At 39.3% G+C, this 17607-nt stretch overlaps 1 protein-coding gene across 1 annotated transcript in view; it reads left to right on the top strand.

The window, feature by feature from the left end:
• Nucleotides 1–17607, top strand: part of LOC106869597 (HORMA domain-containing protein 1) — a 660018-nt gene that overhangs the window by 370839 nt on the left and 271572 nt on the right. The window contains exon 12 of the mRNA XM_089352345.1: nucleotides 2921–3002. Within this exon, the coding sequence (XP_089208471.1) occupies nucleotides 2921–3002 (82 nt within the window). The remainder of the gene's footprint in view (nucleotides 1–2920; nucleotides 3003–17607) is intronic.

Raw genomic sequence — 17607 nt, 5'->3', positions numbered from 1 at the left:
ATGAAGGTTATCAGATATGGCCGCTCTCATGTGTGGCAGATGTGTAGGAACAGTAAGTACTAAGAGCACGAGGGACTTAAACGCTCTTAAATGCCTAGGAGGCTCTCTTGAGGTTGTAGGTAGTTTCTGTTATTTAAGTGACCAAATTAATAATGATGGTAGATGCTCTAAAAGTATTGTTTCTACAATAAGAATAGGGTGGAGGAAGTTCAGGGAACTACTACCTCTGCTGGCAGCAAAAGAACACTCCCTATTTTTCTAACCAGGTTCAACATTCATTCTTGTTACTTGTGAGAATGGCTATGTACCTCCTTTGTAGCAAGACACCTATTTCTGCCTCTCTATTTCTCTGTTGCACTCTAACCTTTTATCATTTGATACTGGGTCACCTCCTCAAATGCCCTGCCTCTCTCATAATTCCTTGTTTTGCGAGTTACTTGGTGACCCTGCCATTGCTGGTGCTACATTAAATGCATCCAATCCACACTGTAACATGGTTGGTGTTTGGAAGAGCATCCAGCTGTAAAAATCATTCCAAAACTAACTTCATCTGTGCTAATGACATGTAAAAAGCACTGAGTCCACTTTGCAGAGTGGTTGGTGTTAGGAAGAGCATCCAGCTGTAAAAATCCCTGCCAAAACACACACAGCAGCCAGGGGTAGTTTTTTCTTCATCCTACCTGTGCATGCATGGAAGATGGACGTTAAACGATGATGATGGTGATGATGATGATGATGATTGAGGTATCATATCAAATGCGTTACAATAATCTATTTACACAATAATTAGTTCAACTTAGCATTACAGTTTTGTCAATGAGTAGTTGATATTTTGTACTTATTATCCCTCTTCTAAATCTCTTTTTTTAGGTAAAAGGTTCCTTCTATCAAGATGGTTGTATATTTCTTCCACAATAACTCCAGTCAAAAGTTTGCCCATTGGAGGCACATATGTTAAAGCTTTGTTTGTTACTGGCTTCATTATTCTCATCATCTTTCACTAAAAGGATCTAACACTGGATGTCGTCCATTCAGGAACACTTCCATTTTCTATGCATTCATTAGAATGTCTTGCAATCCTTGAGTATAATCCTTCAAAGTTTTTTATCCAAAATCCTTGAACCCCATCTGAGCCATGAACCTTCCAACTGCATATCTTTTTTTTTTATCTTATTTTTTACCATTACTTCCTCAAAATAAATATTTCATTGCTTTTCAGTATGCATTTTTACTGCAACCTATTCTATCCACTCTGCTTTCTTGATGTGAACTTCTTCCCTTTCTCAAATATCTGCTCAGAATTATTTCATTTTCTTTCTCAGGGTTAAGTTGTGTTGCCTGCTTATAGTCCAATTCTTTGTAAAACTTGGACTGATTGCATCTGAGCATATTTCCTATGTACTGTTTTAATTCTGTGTAACATTTTACTCTAGCAGTTTTTGCTTTTCTGCATTATTTCACTTCCTCAAAAACTGTTTTCAAGCCATTTGTTTGATATTGTACAGACATTCCAGTTGGTCCTTCTGACTATTTTTAAGTTACCATTTTTTCATCTCTCAGCATGTCCTACATTTTTTTGTAATTGGTCTATTTTTGCCCCTGTCTTCACTTTTAGAATGAATCTTTGTCCTTTTTTCCCCCTCTTGTGTTTTTTTTTTTTTGCTTATCATTTATTCCACAAGAACTGCTCCTGCTTTAATAAACTTGTTGGTTTTGGTATTGTTTATTGTGTTTATTTGTGATATTGCATTGTCTACTTTCTTTGCTTCTACTTTTGTTATTTTCTGATCTAAATTTTGTAGATTTTGTGGATATGGCAATGATTGTTTTATTTTTATTATTGCTATTATTGTTGTTGTAGTTGGTGGTGGTGGTGGTGGTGGTGGTGGGTGGTATAGCTATTGTTGTTTTTGTGGTTATGTTTTCTGTACAGTCATTGTGAGTTGCAGGTCTTGAGAAGTCTATAAGATTTTCTTAACAGAGTTGACTACCATAGCAGAGAAGTGGGACACACAGTTTCCCTATTTTGAAGCTTTAATTTGCAACACTTGTTTTGTCCTTTATACTGAATTGTAATTTAAAGAATAAAAAGTAAACATAATAGTTGTGACTTACCTCCCAGATCCCACACAAAACACTTTGTCCAGTTCTTTTCCAGTACAACAACACCGTGAAATATCTTTCCTGCAGCTGCACCTTCCAAAAGTTATTCAATTTTAATATTAACCACATCAATCTCACCTGTTCTGGAAAGTCTTCAAACATCTCAGACATTGTTCTTTCCTCCTCTCCTTATTTTCTACAAGAAATATCTATAAGGTGTTATATTTGATGTCAAGCTGAGCACAGTACTGTTAATTTTTAACAAAGGTGCAGGAAAGGTAAGTTACAGAGAACTTAATAAGGTTGTAGAATCAATCTTGGAGAAACTAGTGCAAGATAACTATGGGATATAATTTCAAGTTGCAGTAAGGTATGAAGCCAAATATTATTTTTTATTTCTTGTAGCAAAAACCAATAAATGTTGCTTTACAGACATTTTTGATGAAGCTAGATCTATTTTTCATTCAGCTTTCTTCACAATTATGTGTAATACATTGAAAATCTGTTGAACAAACTATCCCTTTTGTATTTTTATTTTCATCACAAAAGATCAGTTAACAGCTTAGTGCACACCTCTTATTTCCATATAAACATGCAGTTATTTGAAAATAATAACAGGCATATACACATATATTCAGAATAATTACTTGACATAAAGTGAGTTTTAACATTACTACTTTTAATAAAATTTTATGTAACTGTTAATGGCTATCATGGTTTACTCAATACAGATGTGTGATCTGATAATTTAGATAACAATATTTTCATGCAAAATAAATTTGTATATATTAATGAATTTTATGTATTTCTATTTTAGCACATAGATAGAAGTGATACACAGGAAGCAAAATTTCACATTGATCCTACATATCTTGAAACAGATTTCAATAGTCCATTGGGTAAGTATTTCTATATTTTCAATTACTTATATTTAGTAACTTTAAAAAGAGTAGATCCTTTCAGATTTTATTTTGATATAGATGTACTTGTACCTGCTTGTAAACCAGTTTTGTCCTATTTTCTTTCAGACTATGACAACTTGTTTAACCTATGTCAGCATGGAAACTAGAACATAAAATAATGATGAGGAGAATAACTTGCCAGATTTCTGTTTGCTTTTGTGTAGCATGTCATTTTGCTTCTTCTTCCCCTAACTCACTAAATTTTATCTGTTTAAATCAATCCTTGTTCTCTATACAGCTATATTCTGCCTGTTAGCTTTTGTCACTCCTTGAAAATATGGCATGTGTTTGATCTGACTGAATTTGGACAATGTGCGAAACTATTAAAATTTTGTCTTCCTTATTAATTCTTATTGCCTTTAAAATATAATACTGGCTCATGTGCGGGCGACACATGAAATCTTTCGAGCGGGATCGTTGCCAGTGCCCCTGGACTGGCTCATGTGCGGGCGACACATGATATCTTTCGAACGAGATCGTTGCCAGTGCCCCGAGACTGGCTCTTGTGCGGGTGACACATGAAATGTTTCAAGCGGGATCGTTGCCGGTGCCCCTGGACTACCTCGTGTGCGGGCGACACATGAAATCTTTCAGTGGGATCATTGCCAGTGCCCCTGGACTGGCTCATGTGCGGGCGACACATGATATCTTTTGAGCGAGATCGTTGCCAGTGCCCCTGGACTGGCTCTTGTGCAGGTGACACATGAAATGTTTCGAGCGGGATCATTGCCGGTGCCCCTGGACTGGCTCATGTGCGGGCGACACATGAAATATTTCGAGCAAGATCGTTGCCAGTGCCCCTGGACTGGCTCTTGTGCGGGTGACACATGAGGTTTTCGAGTGAGATTGTTGCCGGTGCCCCTGGACTGGCTCATGTGCGGGCGACACATGAAATCTTTCGAGCAGGATCGTTGCCAGTGCTCCTGGACTGGCTCATGTGCGGGCGACACATGAAATCTTTCAAGCGGGATCGTTGCCAGTGCACCTGGACTGGCTCATGTGTGGGCGACACATGAAATATTTCGAGCGAGATCGTTGCCAGTGCCCCTGGACTGGCTCTTGTGCGGGTGACACATGAAATTATACGAGTGAGTTCGTTGCCAGTGCCCCTGAACTGGCTCTTGTGTGGGACTGTCGTAGGATTTTCGAGTGAGACCGTTGCCAGTGCCCCTGGACTGGCTCATGTGCGGGCGACACATGAAATCTTTAGAGCGGGATCATTGCCAGTGCCCCTGGACTGGCTCATGTGCGGGCGACACATGAAATCTTCCGAGCGGGATTGTTGCCGGTGCCCCCGGGCTGGCTCTTGTGTGGGTGACACATGAGGTTTTTCGACCGAGATCATTGCCAGTGCCCCTGGGCTGGCTCTTGTGCAGGTGACACATGGAATTTCTTCGAGTGAGATCGTTACCGGTGCCCCTGAGCTGGCTCTTGTGTGGGGTTGTTGTAGGATTTTCGAGCGGGATCGTTGCCGGTGCCCCTGGGCTGGCTCTTGTGCGGGTGACACATGAGGTTTCTCAAGCGAGATGAGCGTGGCCGTTGCCAGTACCGCCTGACTGGCCTTCGTGCGGGTGACATGTAAAAGCACCCACTACACTCTCTGAGTGGTTGGCGTTAGGAAGGGCATCCAGCTGTAGAAACTCTGCCAAATCAGATTGGAGCTTGGTGTAGCCATCTGATTTCACCAGTCCTCAGTCAAATCGTCCAACCCATGCTATCATGGAAAGCGGACGTTAAACGACGACGACGACTAATACCAAATCTTTCAGTTTCTGTGATTTTTTCACATTTTTAAACTTTTTCAAAATATTTTTAAAGTGATTTTTCTAAAACTAATGTTGCATTTTTTAAATGCTATTTTGCTTTGGTACACCTGCCCAATCCTCCCCTCCACCTATATCAGAAGTCTTTCTCCTAGAACCTCTACTGGAAACCTATACAGAATGTGCTCTCTCTCCCACTTCTATCTAGTGGTCTATCTCCTGGTAAACATGGCAAGTGTGAATCAAATGAATGATGGTGAAGTAAATGCAGGTTCAGACCTATTTGAACTTAGATGATATGTCTTGTACATACAAGCTTTCGTTTCAGATACAAAATGCTGTTCCCCATTCCTGTGTCCTTTTGGCCCACACCTTCCACACCCTTAGAGTTAGCACACTCAATGTGGGTACATTGAAAGGTAGGTCTTGGTGAGATTGTTGGATATGCTTGAATAGAAACATGTAGATGTGTATTGCATCCAAGAAGTAAGGTGGAGAGGGGGTTCTGCCAGGTTCCTCACAGGCAAAAAGCATAGGTATAGAATCTTCTGAGTTGGGAACAGTGATGGGGTTGGTAGTGTGGGTATAAAAGGGGCTGATAAGGTAATCATGATAGTGAGAGTGTGTGATAGAATACTTGAGCTCAGACTAGTTTTGCAAAGAGGAACAGCAACTATTATCTTGGCTTATGCCCCTCAATTGAGCCTACCTGATGAACAGAAAGACCAATTTTATGACACCCTTTTACAGACCACTTTATTGACAAATGACAATGACCTTCTCTTTGTGGCTAGCAATTTCAATGGCGATGGTGGGCAACAGATTCAGCTCCTGTAATGAGGAGGGTACCAGACTACTGGAGTTCTGTGATGCAAATGACCTTGTGATCTGCAATACTAACTTCAGGAAACTTACTAATCACCTATTCATCAATCTGGTGGGCACACTAGCTAGACTGATTACGTTCTTGCTAGAAAATGGGGAAGGTAGCTGCTTATAAATGCCAAAACTTTCTCAGGTGAAGAATGCACTCCTCAACATAGGTTAGTTGTTAGCGACTTCAGATTCAGGACTAAAAGGCTGCTGAGCAGACAACTGGAAGCTTAAGGATCCTCTGAATGGTCAGCAATTTAGAGACATGTTACTTAAAGCATTTGGTGAAAAGAAAAGGAGGATATAGTGACATATAACATGGAGAACAACCAGAGGACAACCTCTTGAGGGCCACTGACCAAATGTGTGGCTGGTGCAAAGTTCCTTCTTGACCTAAGGTGACACGGTGGTGGAACAGTGTAGTTAACAGAGCCATTAGAGAAAAGAAACAGGTCTAGAAGGACTGGAAGTGTGGTGGTAACAGATAACTGTATCAGATAGCCAAAAGGGAGGCTAGGAAACAGGCATATTTAGCCAGAGGAGAAGCAGAAAAGAAGTTTGCCATTGTTCTGTGGCATGAGAACCAGAGACTTGAAGTGTTTCAGATTGCAAGACAGTGTGTGAGAGAAAATCATGTTGTCATAGGAGAGAAATGTGTCTGCATGGATGATGGCTCACTCGCATTTAGTCATTCTGCAAAGCAAGAGGTTTGGAAATGCCATTATAAAAGGCTGCTAAATGTAGAGAATGCATGGCAGGAGAATTGACAGTAGCTTGAGAGATAAAGCAGCTAAAGATATGAAAACAGGGAAAGCTCCCATCCCATCAGGAATCACCTCTGAGAGGCTTAGAATATCTAGTGGAGTGGGATATGACTTGGTCACCCATATAGTTAATCAGGTTTTCCCCGAGGGAGTCATACCCAGTGACTGGTGTAGCAGCATTATAGCCAGAAATAATTATTGAGGCATCAAATTGCTGGACCAGATGATGAAAGTCACAGAAAGGGTCATAGCTCAATTGTGTGTGTGTGTGGGGGGGGGGGGGGTACATGTATCTATGTTCTCTTTTTCTTTTTAATTTATGAATTTTGACTAGCCTCCTGTTTCTTTGCAAGGTTGTAAAGGAAAGCATCTTGTTTTGTACATCATCCTTCAAATCTTAAGAAGGTGTTGCAGATTTTTATACTCGCAGATGTCATGATCATTTGTAGTGTATGAATTAAGGACTTGGGTTCTCTTCCCAAGAACCCAAGTTCAGCCATACTTTGCTCCAGACAGGTTGGTATGTATACTGTTGCTCCAATAATAATAGATACGAAACTGAAAGTGTATCTTGGGTACTGGATTTGCAAACTCCTTATCCATAGATGTCATCTTTATCGTGTATTCTTCCAACCACAAGATAGCTGCTTTCCACAACAGAACATATCTTCTCTTTGTGATCTCACTCAACAGTATCTGGATGGTTGTGTTTTAATTTGGTGGCTGTTTTAATTTTTAAGTTCAACCAGTGTTATTTTGACCTATTAATCAACTTCTATATGTGTTTTCTTTTTTGTTATCCTGTTCCAGACTGTTCTGGTCACTGCATCATGCCTCATGGGAAGATATTATGTGGAAGGCATTCTCTTTTATTTGGCAACAATGTAGTTGGTGCCTTCAGTTTTGGTCTTGTACAGCCTACATTTGTTTTCTGCTTTTTATGCTATATGTACATGGGGATCTTTTGTTCTTTAATTGCATTGAGGTTGCCTTCAAAATGGGATGTCATACACTTGTTGGTACTCCATGCCAAGCTTTTGACATTATTAATTCCTTCTATGGATTGTATGTGTATTAATGAATTAATTAATGATAATAATGATTTCTTTTATTTACCACAGAGGTATAGATGACGGTGACATTACAACGTCAGTCTACAATTTGTGTGGGGGTTTACATGAAAGATGAGAGGAATGAAAGGGAAAAGACAGTGAAATGAGTTAAAAATATATATAATCTACAATGTGAACACATAAATGAGGCAGTCCTCCTGATACAAGAGAACCTTCACCTAAAGCCAATCAAGAAACTCCACAGATCCAGGATTACTATAATCTCCAAAGACATGAGCCCCTACCCAACTGTTGTCCTCCAATCTACAGTTGCATACTTAGAGTGGGTCCAATTCACCCTAACCATTTTTGCTGTGGTCACCCACCTTTCACAAACAAATTCACTGGTAGAGAGCACTTCCCCCTCCACCCTCAGTTTCCTTTCCATGTAGAACTTTTGAAAATCAATGAGGGCTTGATTGAAGAGGAAGGTGTTTTTCTCCAATCCTTTCATCCTCATCCACCACACAGCTTCTTTCATCATAGCTGCTCGACAGGAACACTGCCTGGTCTGCCCAGTTAAAGGTAGGAAGTGGGATGATCTTTACAATGAATTTGGCTGATAGTTGGATTTGTCCTACATATGACAGCAGTGGTTGTGCAATATGAGTGTGTGTAGCATGGTTTCATTACTCTGCGTGTATCCCAGGCAGTTCTGCCTGGTGACACTTCCATGACTGTCAAGTTTATTTCAAGCTGACAGTGCTCCCTTGTAGCACTGCCAAGCCAGAGATTCATGGAAGCTATCCATAGTAGTTTCCAGCCTGGAAGTCTGTTGAAGCAGACCATCTAGTTGATACCAAGAGTTTTAACTAGAGGTGGGTAAGAACATCAGTGCTCTTGCCTGCCATTAAATTTTGATTTACTGCTAATGTAGAATTTCCACTGCCCACATTGCCAGATAAGTAGAGGGTGGCAAGTGCTTGACAACATTCCAGCTGCTATGTACCCAATTTTGGCCTTTTCTTAACCTAGGACTGCAGCTCTGTCAAAGATGTACTGCAGAAAGATATGTCTTATAAATGAAAACCACATTGACTCAGTATCCTGGAAATTCTGTTGGTAACATAGCCTTAGTGCATGTCTGTACATCAGTAGCCATGACATGCAAAGCCTACTCTCCAAAGGTCACTGGTAGCAGATGGACCACCTGATCAGTGGAATATGTGCTTTTTACAGGAAGTAAAAAATTAAGTGTTCTTGTCTAGCTAAGTATGGACTGAGGCAAGGCATAATGGTCAGGCAGTAAGTTATTACAGAGGCAATGTAGGCATTCACCACTTCTGCTCAACTTTTCAGGGATAGTTTCTTCTTAGCCCATTTTCGAGTGATGTTGACTATCTCGCTTGTAATCTCATCATAATTTTGTCCACCAAAAGTCAGGAACAAACCAGACCCCAAGCAATTTCACCAGTCCATCTGTCCAGTGATCTACTATGCTGTTCAATGGCATAGTCTTGCCTCTCCAAGTGCTAAGCCACAGCCCTACTAATTTGTTCAGATTTATTTTCACTTCTACTATTGCTTCATGTTCCTTTAGCATGGAATCTATTATCTGAACTTCCATGGTGTCTGACTCTATTACTGTGATATCGTTTTTTTATACTCGAAGCATTTGATGAAATAGAAGGGGATATAGCATCATCCCCTATGTTGGCATCCTTTCTCATCAACATTAATACACCCCAATTCACAGAACTGGGAATTCTCTCATTTTGCAATAGGTGTTCATCAGGAGATTAGCAAATGGATCTGGCATATAATGATAAAATACATACAGGAGACCATCCAACCCAGGTGATGTATCCCTTATGCAACCACTCTATACTTCTTGTATCTCAGCTGTTGTTATTGGTTTGTCCGACATCTAAGTCAAGTGATATCAGGTCATTGAACAAGTGACCTTGATTCCAAGCTGACCCCAGACCATGTACATTAACACATCCTACTCTGAGTGGCACCATGTTTATTGAAAAAATAGTGAGAGAGGTTAGTCACCTACTACGACATGGTGAATGGCATGTGTGTGCGTATAATGCCTACATATAAAGAAATGAAACATATTGGGATGGGTGCATGCAGGCACTCACTTTCACCATTTTTCCATTGCTATGCACTCTTTATTCTCTCCTTTCATCTAGCTAGCCAGAAAGTCCCCACTTACCCTTTTACCCTTTTCTTCCTCTCCCCTCCTTTCATCTTGCTGATGTTTGCCCCTGTTGGTTTGCAGAATTGAAATATTGTACTTCTTTGAGTAATAATTGTTTAATTGGACATGTACAAGACCGCTCTGCTAGCAGGCAAGTGTTTGCTCAGATCTTCTTTTCTCCTGACTAACCTTCTTCTCTTCCTATCAAGTTCACAGCATTAGATCCACCACAATGAAAGATAGGTGTGGTGAGACTATTGAAATGCTAGAACAGAGGCATGTAGATGTGAACTATGTGCAAGACATAAGATGGAGGGGAGCCTCAGCTAGACTCCTTATGGGCAAGGAACAAAGGTAGAAACAAAGGCAATGATGAAGTGGGTGGTGTAGGCATACTTTTGGTTAAGAAATGGGTTATGTAATTGAACTAGTAAGAGTATGTGAGAAGATAGTGAAGCTGATACTGGTCTTGGATAATGTAACAGTGCTTCACACGCTGGACTGACAGATGAACAGATGGACTAATTTACAAAGCCCTTTTTTTTTTAGATTACCACAATGACAAATGACAATACCTTATGATTGTGGCTGATGACTTCAACAGGTATGTTGGGCAGCATCTCATTGGATTTTAGGGTATATGTAGAGGTTATGACTTTGAGAAATGAAGAAGGAATGAAGTTCTGGAGTTCTATGATGCAAATACTTGATGAGCTGCAACACCAGCTTCAACCAATCCAACTGATCACCTATCATTCTGGTAGGCATACAGGCCAAACTGACTACATTTTCACTAGAAAGCACAATAGACAGATTTTTGTGGACACAAAATCTTTCCCTAGTGAAGAATGTACAACACAACATAAGTTAGTGACTTAGAGCTAGATTGACCCAGAGGCACAAACCAATGTGGAAAAGAAGATATAAAAGCTTAAAGTCAGAAATTTAGAAATGTTCATGTTGAAGCATTTGACAAAAATAGGATATGATAGAGACATTTAGCACAGATGACATCTGGAAGTTCCAATGGGAAAACCTATTGAGGGCCACTATGATAGGTGCAAAGTCCCAGCCAGTAATATAGTAGGGGAAAAATGAGATTGATAGAGCTATAAATGTGAAAAGATAGACTTGGAAAGACTAGAAAAATGAAAGCTGCAAAGACTACAAATATGAAAGCAAAGAATTATACTAGGTAGCTAGAAGAGGAGATAAGCATCAGGTTTACATAGCAAAGATAGATGTAAAAAGTGAGAAGTTTCTCAATGTTCTACAGTATGAAGATCACCAGCATGAGGTGTTCCTGATTGCAAGATAGTGTATCAGGGAGAATCAAGATATTGGAAGTTAGAAGTGTGTGTGTGCGTGCATGATAATGGTACACTTACACAATTCTGAAAAGAAAGAGGCATGGCAGTGCAGCTATGAAAGGTTACTGAAGACTGAGAATGCATGAGAATAAAAGGGTCTTCCCAATGTGGACCCGGCAGAGAAACCAGCTCTCCTAGTTGACGGCAGTATGATAGAAAAAGCAATTAAGAATATAAAGGCAGGGAAAGCCATCTAGTCCATCAGGATTCACTGCTAGGATGCTTAAAATATCTGGCAGAGTAATATCTTAGTCTCTTGTATAGTTAATCAGGTTGTACAAGAAGGTGTTATAATGAACAACTGGTGCAGTAGCATTATAGCCAATGATCACAAGAGTAAAGAAGATGCCTCCGATAGAAGTAATTACAGCGGTATCAAATTTCTGGACCAAGTTGTGAGAGCTACAAAGTTATATCACCCCATTAATTAGGAAAAGAATTAGTCTAGATGAAATTCGGTTTACTTTTGTGTCAGGGAAAAGTACTATTGATACCCATTTTCTAGTAAGACAGCTACAAGAGAAGTATTTAGCTGAAAGTAAGTCAATGTACTTGGCATTTGTCAACCTGGAAAAAGCCTTCTACAATATCCCTCAGACTGTGATCAGGTGGTCTCAGGAAACTAAAGGTATACAAATAACTTGTGAGAGCCATACAAGTTATGTACAGGGATGCTCTAAGTTAAGTGAGTGTTAGCAATGAATACAGCAACTCAATTTTTAGTCTTTCCTGTTCATCAAAGTCATCCTGACCATAACAAAGGAGTTTAAGACCAGTTCCCTCAGGAATTTGCTGAATTTCATTCTTATTGTGGAATCTGTGACAGAAATAGAAAAGGAATTCTATATGTAGAAGCAAAACCTGGAATCAGCAGGCCTTAAAGTGAATGTAACAAAGATAAAAGTTCTAGTATGCAGGAAAACAGCCAGGACTTTACTTACTTCAGCTAAATGGCCCTGCTTGATACATAGGAAAACAAAGTTAGGCAAACCATATGGTGTCCCCTGTGTAGGTTATACATACACAAGAGGTATTATGGAATCACAGGTAAGCTAACAGAGAAAGTAAACTTTGTATATGGCAGATGTGCTGTAGCAGTAAACACAGTAAATAGATTTTCTCACATACCCTGGAGGTTCCCTAAATGTAGTAGACCATTTCCATTGCCTTGGTAACCTAATTAACACTGGAGGAGAATGTTTGAAAGTATAGTTGCTTGAATAAGAATAGGAGAAAGTTCAGGAAGTTATTAACTCTGTCAATAACAAAATGTCTCTACCTCAGAGTAAAAGACCAATTGTATGATATTGGTGTTTGTACAGCAAAAGTGAGATCCTAAAAACCTTATGTTTATGTCTGTTCACCCACTACTTGGTCTTGCTTCTGCACCCAATCTATCCCCATCAAGCTTTTTCATCTTTCATTTTCCTAACACACACCCCTTTATCACTCTCCTAACAGTGGCAATATTAGCTGTTGTAATCATATGACAGCAGTCTGCTCATATTTCTTCTCCTTTGTGTTACTTGTTATCACCCCCCTCACACACACACACACACACACACACACACACACACACACACACACACACACACACACACACACACACACACACACACTTCCTAATGAACCAATTCCTTTAGAATCCATTTCTTTTCTCTATATCATTCCTTCCCACTTTATTTTCCCCTTTTTCCAACTTTCTGTGCCTCCAGGTTTCTCTCCCTCTCTTCTGAGCTACATCTTAGGACCACCATACCTGATCTTTAATACCTATTCATATTTACTATCACTCTCAACACTTTCTCATATCTGATGTTGATGCCTCCCCCACCTTTGTCTCTCACTCACTATTGCTACCACTATGTCCTTCTGATTACCATCTCTGTCTATGTACATCTCTCTCTCTCTCTCTCTCTCTCTCTCTCTCTCTCTCTCTCTCTCTCTCTCTCTCTCTCTCTCTTCCTCCACTCTATCATCCACCCCACCTGACACAGATTCTCCCCTTTTTCTGACCTACTTACAAATTTATTATACTCTTGCTGTCCATCCCTCCTGTATTGTTACCTCCTGTATAGCTCCTTCCTGAGCTATTTCTTTTCCCTTCTCTTCTATACTATCGATTAACCTCCACCCTAGTACATTGTACTCTACATTAACTTCTACCTCCCATCTCTAACTGCCTACCACACTCTTCTGAACTTATTCTGCCACTCCTCCTGATCCTCATATTCTGTCTTATACTAATCTTGTAACTTGAGAGTTCACTCTGACGTCTCATCACCAACATCAGTTAACTTCTTTCCAGCTTCTCCCACCTATTTCTGTATAATGCAAGGTAGCCTTGTATCTCTTTTATAGCAAGACAGATGTGCTTGTCCCTCTGTCATACTGTAGTCTCTCAATACCAGGCATAAAGCCACCTCCCTCTCTATCACAATCTCACTTAGTTGAGGTGGCTTCTTCTTTTACTTTGTCTTGTAAGTTACTTAGAGACATCACAAGCACTGGTGTCACAAAAAAAAATCACCTAGATCACTGTAAAGTGGATGGCACTAGGAAGAGAATCCAGCCATTGAAACTATGCCAGAACAGACACTGGAGCTCAATGCAGTCCTCCAGCTTGGTGGATTCTGTCAAACTGTCAAAATCATACTAGCATAGAAAACTGACATTAATTGATGAGGATAATGATTTTACATATAAGCATATGTTTGTGTATGTGTGTATTATTTAAAACAGTTTCATTTGGTTCCATCCAACTTCAAGTTTTGATGAGTTTGCATGTGTAAGACTGGTGAGATTGTGTGTGTGTTTACATGCATATATATATATGTATATATATAAATATATGTGTATTTTTTCAATGTTTACAAATAATACAGAAAAAATAAATAAATAGTTACCAGGGTAGCAAAAATTCATACAAGTACCACGGATGTAACAGCCTACTTATAAAGGTAGAAATTCCAGGTCTTGGTGAAATGTTTTTTTTATCACATAGATGAATAAATAAATGAAGTTAAACGCAGGTGTTATTCAAATCTTTATATGTTTCAAAGAAAGCATCTGTATTATTCCAGAAGGAATAAAATGATGTAAAACAATGCAATCTTCTCAGGGGAAAAAAGAGAAACAAAACGCATCAATAGAACATTTTAACCAAATGTGATTACTACATATATGATGAAGGGAAAACTGGTGCATTATTTGGAAAAAAAAAAACATTAATATATATAACATCAAAGGTAATTTATAGAAAGAGAAGGGGGAGGAAGAAAGAAACTAGCAGAAAATTAAAAGTAGAGAAATATAGTGCGATAGGTGAATAGGAATAAAGGTTAAAGGCATGGAAATAGATATATTTAGTGGAAGTGAAATGTAAGAAGACAGTTAAAGGTCGAATTTTATAGACTGGTGGAAATCACTTATAGGAACTAAAGATATGTTTTTGCCTATGTTTGCAACGATAAATGGGTCCTTTAAACATGTTTGCAAGAAGATTCCTTGAGAACAGGATGAAATACAGTTCATCGTTACAGAGTGAACAAAAAGATTTACCTTAATCATACGGAAATGATTTAGATAGAATATTCCATTTCAAATCAAAATGTTTACTTTGTTCCTTTAGAGACCAAATTAATTTACTAAGCCCAGTATTGTTACATTTATTGTTTTGTCTAAATGTAGAGTAATGATTAGATATACTTTTGGACAACTGAGATGAAGAACTATCTATATAAAAAAAGTAATTTTACATTGATAAATAGAGTTTCTAGTCTTAGAATTACTGCTAAGGAAACGAATGCGATTGGAATTTATGCCAGAATGGTTAGTGTTAATAATATCAATGTTACTATTTTCATCAAGTGGATTTGTATTTAACAACTTATCATTATGTGAAGAGATAATTTGTGAAACGGTTTTGGTGTTTGAAAACCCTATCCTGATTCAGTGTGCATTAATAATTGAATAGTATCTTGAGTTTTTTGGGAAATTCTTATGTATAGCTTTACGAAACTGGTAAGGGAGGTTGGATTTGATCTGCTTACCATATGGAATTATCAACCAAACAGTTTTGCTAGGACATACCTTGTTATTAGGGTAATTATCTTTAAAAGTCCTCAATGTACCTTATAATGAAAATAAGGTCTTAAAGAACGGCTATCTCCCTTATGCTGCAGAATTACATTACTCGATTAAGTGTTGTTATTCGAACTAAAATTTATATTGTCAATATCGTTATGACTTGATTTCATGTCCTGATTAATAGAGGTAGAATTAATGTCACTAGGGTTAATATAGGTAATTTTTTCTTTATAGCTTGCTTTAAGTAAGGCAGAGTTATAAAATTTGGCTTTATCGTTGAAGATATTAACATTAGCAGATAATCTAGAAAGTCTAAGTGAAATATTCCTAACTAAATTCCTTGTAATAGCCTTAGAGTGATTACTGGAAGAACTAATATATTTTAAATTAGTTGAGGGTTTATGGTATGCGAAATATGAATCGTTATGTAAGTTAAGGGTAATATCCAAAAAGTTGGCTTTAGTTATATCATTGTCAAAAACTGCTAAAGCCCATGTTTCAGAAAAACTTAACCAACCTATTTTTAATCCTATGCTGATGACCTTGCACTAATTGCGGAGTCACTATCAGAACTAGAGGAGAAGTTTCAGATGTGGAAGCAAGGACTAGAATCGAAGGGCCTTAGAGTCAACCTAGCAAAAACCAAAATCCTAAGAAGTAGGAAGGTAGATAAAACACAAACCCCTTCAGGTAGATGGCCCTGCTCAGTATGCAGAAAAGGAGTAGGTAGTAACTCTATAAGATGTACCCGGTGCAAGCTATGGACACATAAGAGGTGCAGCAATATCAAAGGCAGATTAACTACGAAGTTAGTTTTTGTATGTGGCAGATGTTCAGGTGCAATAAACACTGTAAACAAACAGGAAACAACTTCTATCTCATTCCAGGGAGAAAAACTAGAGGTAGTCGATAGCTTCCGCTATCTGGGTGACCAAGTTAGTGGTGGGGGTGGGTGCGCTGAAAGTGTAGCTGCTAGAATAAGAATAGCCTGGGCTAAGTTTAGAGAGCTCTTACCTCTGCTGGCGACAAAGGGACTCTCACTCAGAGTAAAAGGCAGACTGTATGACGCATGTGTACGAACAGCCATGCTACATGGCAGTGAAACATGGGCTGTGACTGCTGAGGACATGCGTAAGCTCGCAAGGAATGAAGCCAGTATGCTCCGCTGGATGTGTAATGTCAATGTGCATACCCGTCAGAGTGTAAGTATCTTGAGAGAAAAGCTGAACATAAGAAGCATCAGTAGTGGTGTGCAAGAGAGACGATTGCGCTGGTTTGGACATGTGGTGAGAATGAATGAGGATAGCTGCGTGAAAAAGTGCCACTCCCTAACAGTTGAGGGAACCCGTGGAAGAGGTAGGCCCAGGAAGACCTGGGCTGAGGTGGTGAGACAAGACCTTCGAACATTGGGCCTCACCGAGGCGATGACTACTGACCGAGACCTTTGGAAATGTGCTGTGCGTGAGAAGACCCGGCAAGCCAAGTGAGATCGTTGCCAGGGCCCCTGGACTGGCTCTTGTGCGGGTGGCACATAAGATGTACCATCTTGAGCGTGACCATTGCCAGTACCGCCTGACTGGCCTTGTAGGGTTTTCGAGCGAGATCGTTGCCAGTGCCCCTGGACTGGCTCTTGTGCGGGTGGCACATAAAAGACACCATTTCGAGCGTGGCCGTTTTCATGAAGGGTGACATGTAAAAGCACCCACTACACTCTCTGAGTGGTTGGCGTTAGGAAGGGCATCCAGCTGTAGAAACTCTGCCAAATTAGATTGGAGCCTGGTGCTGCCATCCGGTTTCACCAGTCCTCAGTCAAATCGTCCAACCCATGCTAGCATGGAAAGCGGACGTTAAACGATGATGATGATGATGATGAATTTCCTTAGCAGTAATTCTAAGACTAGAAACTCGATTTATCAATGTAAAATTACTTCCGGTTCTGACTTCTTTTTTTATATAGGTAGTTCTTCATCTTAGTTGTCCAAAAGAATATCTAATCATTACTCTACATTTAGACATATCAATAAACGTAACAATACTGGGCTTAGTAAATTAATTTGGTCTCTAAAGGAACAAAATAAACAATTTGATTTGGAATGGAATATTCTATCTAAATCATTTCCGTATGATTAAGGTAAATCTTTTTGTTCACTCTGTAACGATGAACTGTATTTCATCCTGTTCTCAGGGAATCCTCTTGTAAACACATTTAAAGAACACGTTTATCATTGCAAACATAGGCAAAAACATACATTTAATTCCTATAAGTGATTTCTTACATTCCTGTAAGTGTCTTCTTACATTTCACTTCCACTAAATATATCTATTTCCATGTCTTTAATCTTTATTCCTATTCACCTATCGCGCTATATTTCTCCACTTTTAATTTTCTGCTAGTTTCTTTCTTCCTCCTCCTCCTCTTTCT

The sequence above is a fragment of the Octopus bimaculoides genome, chromosome 5 (assembly GCF_046866305.1).
Source record: "Octopus bimaculoides isolate indiv1 chromosome 5, ASM4686630v1, whole genome shotgun sequence".
NCBI lineage: Eukaryota > Metazoa > Mollusca > Cephalopoda > Octopoda > Octopodidae > Octopus > Octopus bimaculoides.
This window is presented reverse-complemented; position numbering and strand designations above follow the sequence as displayed.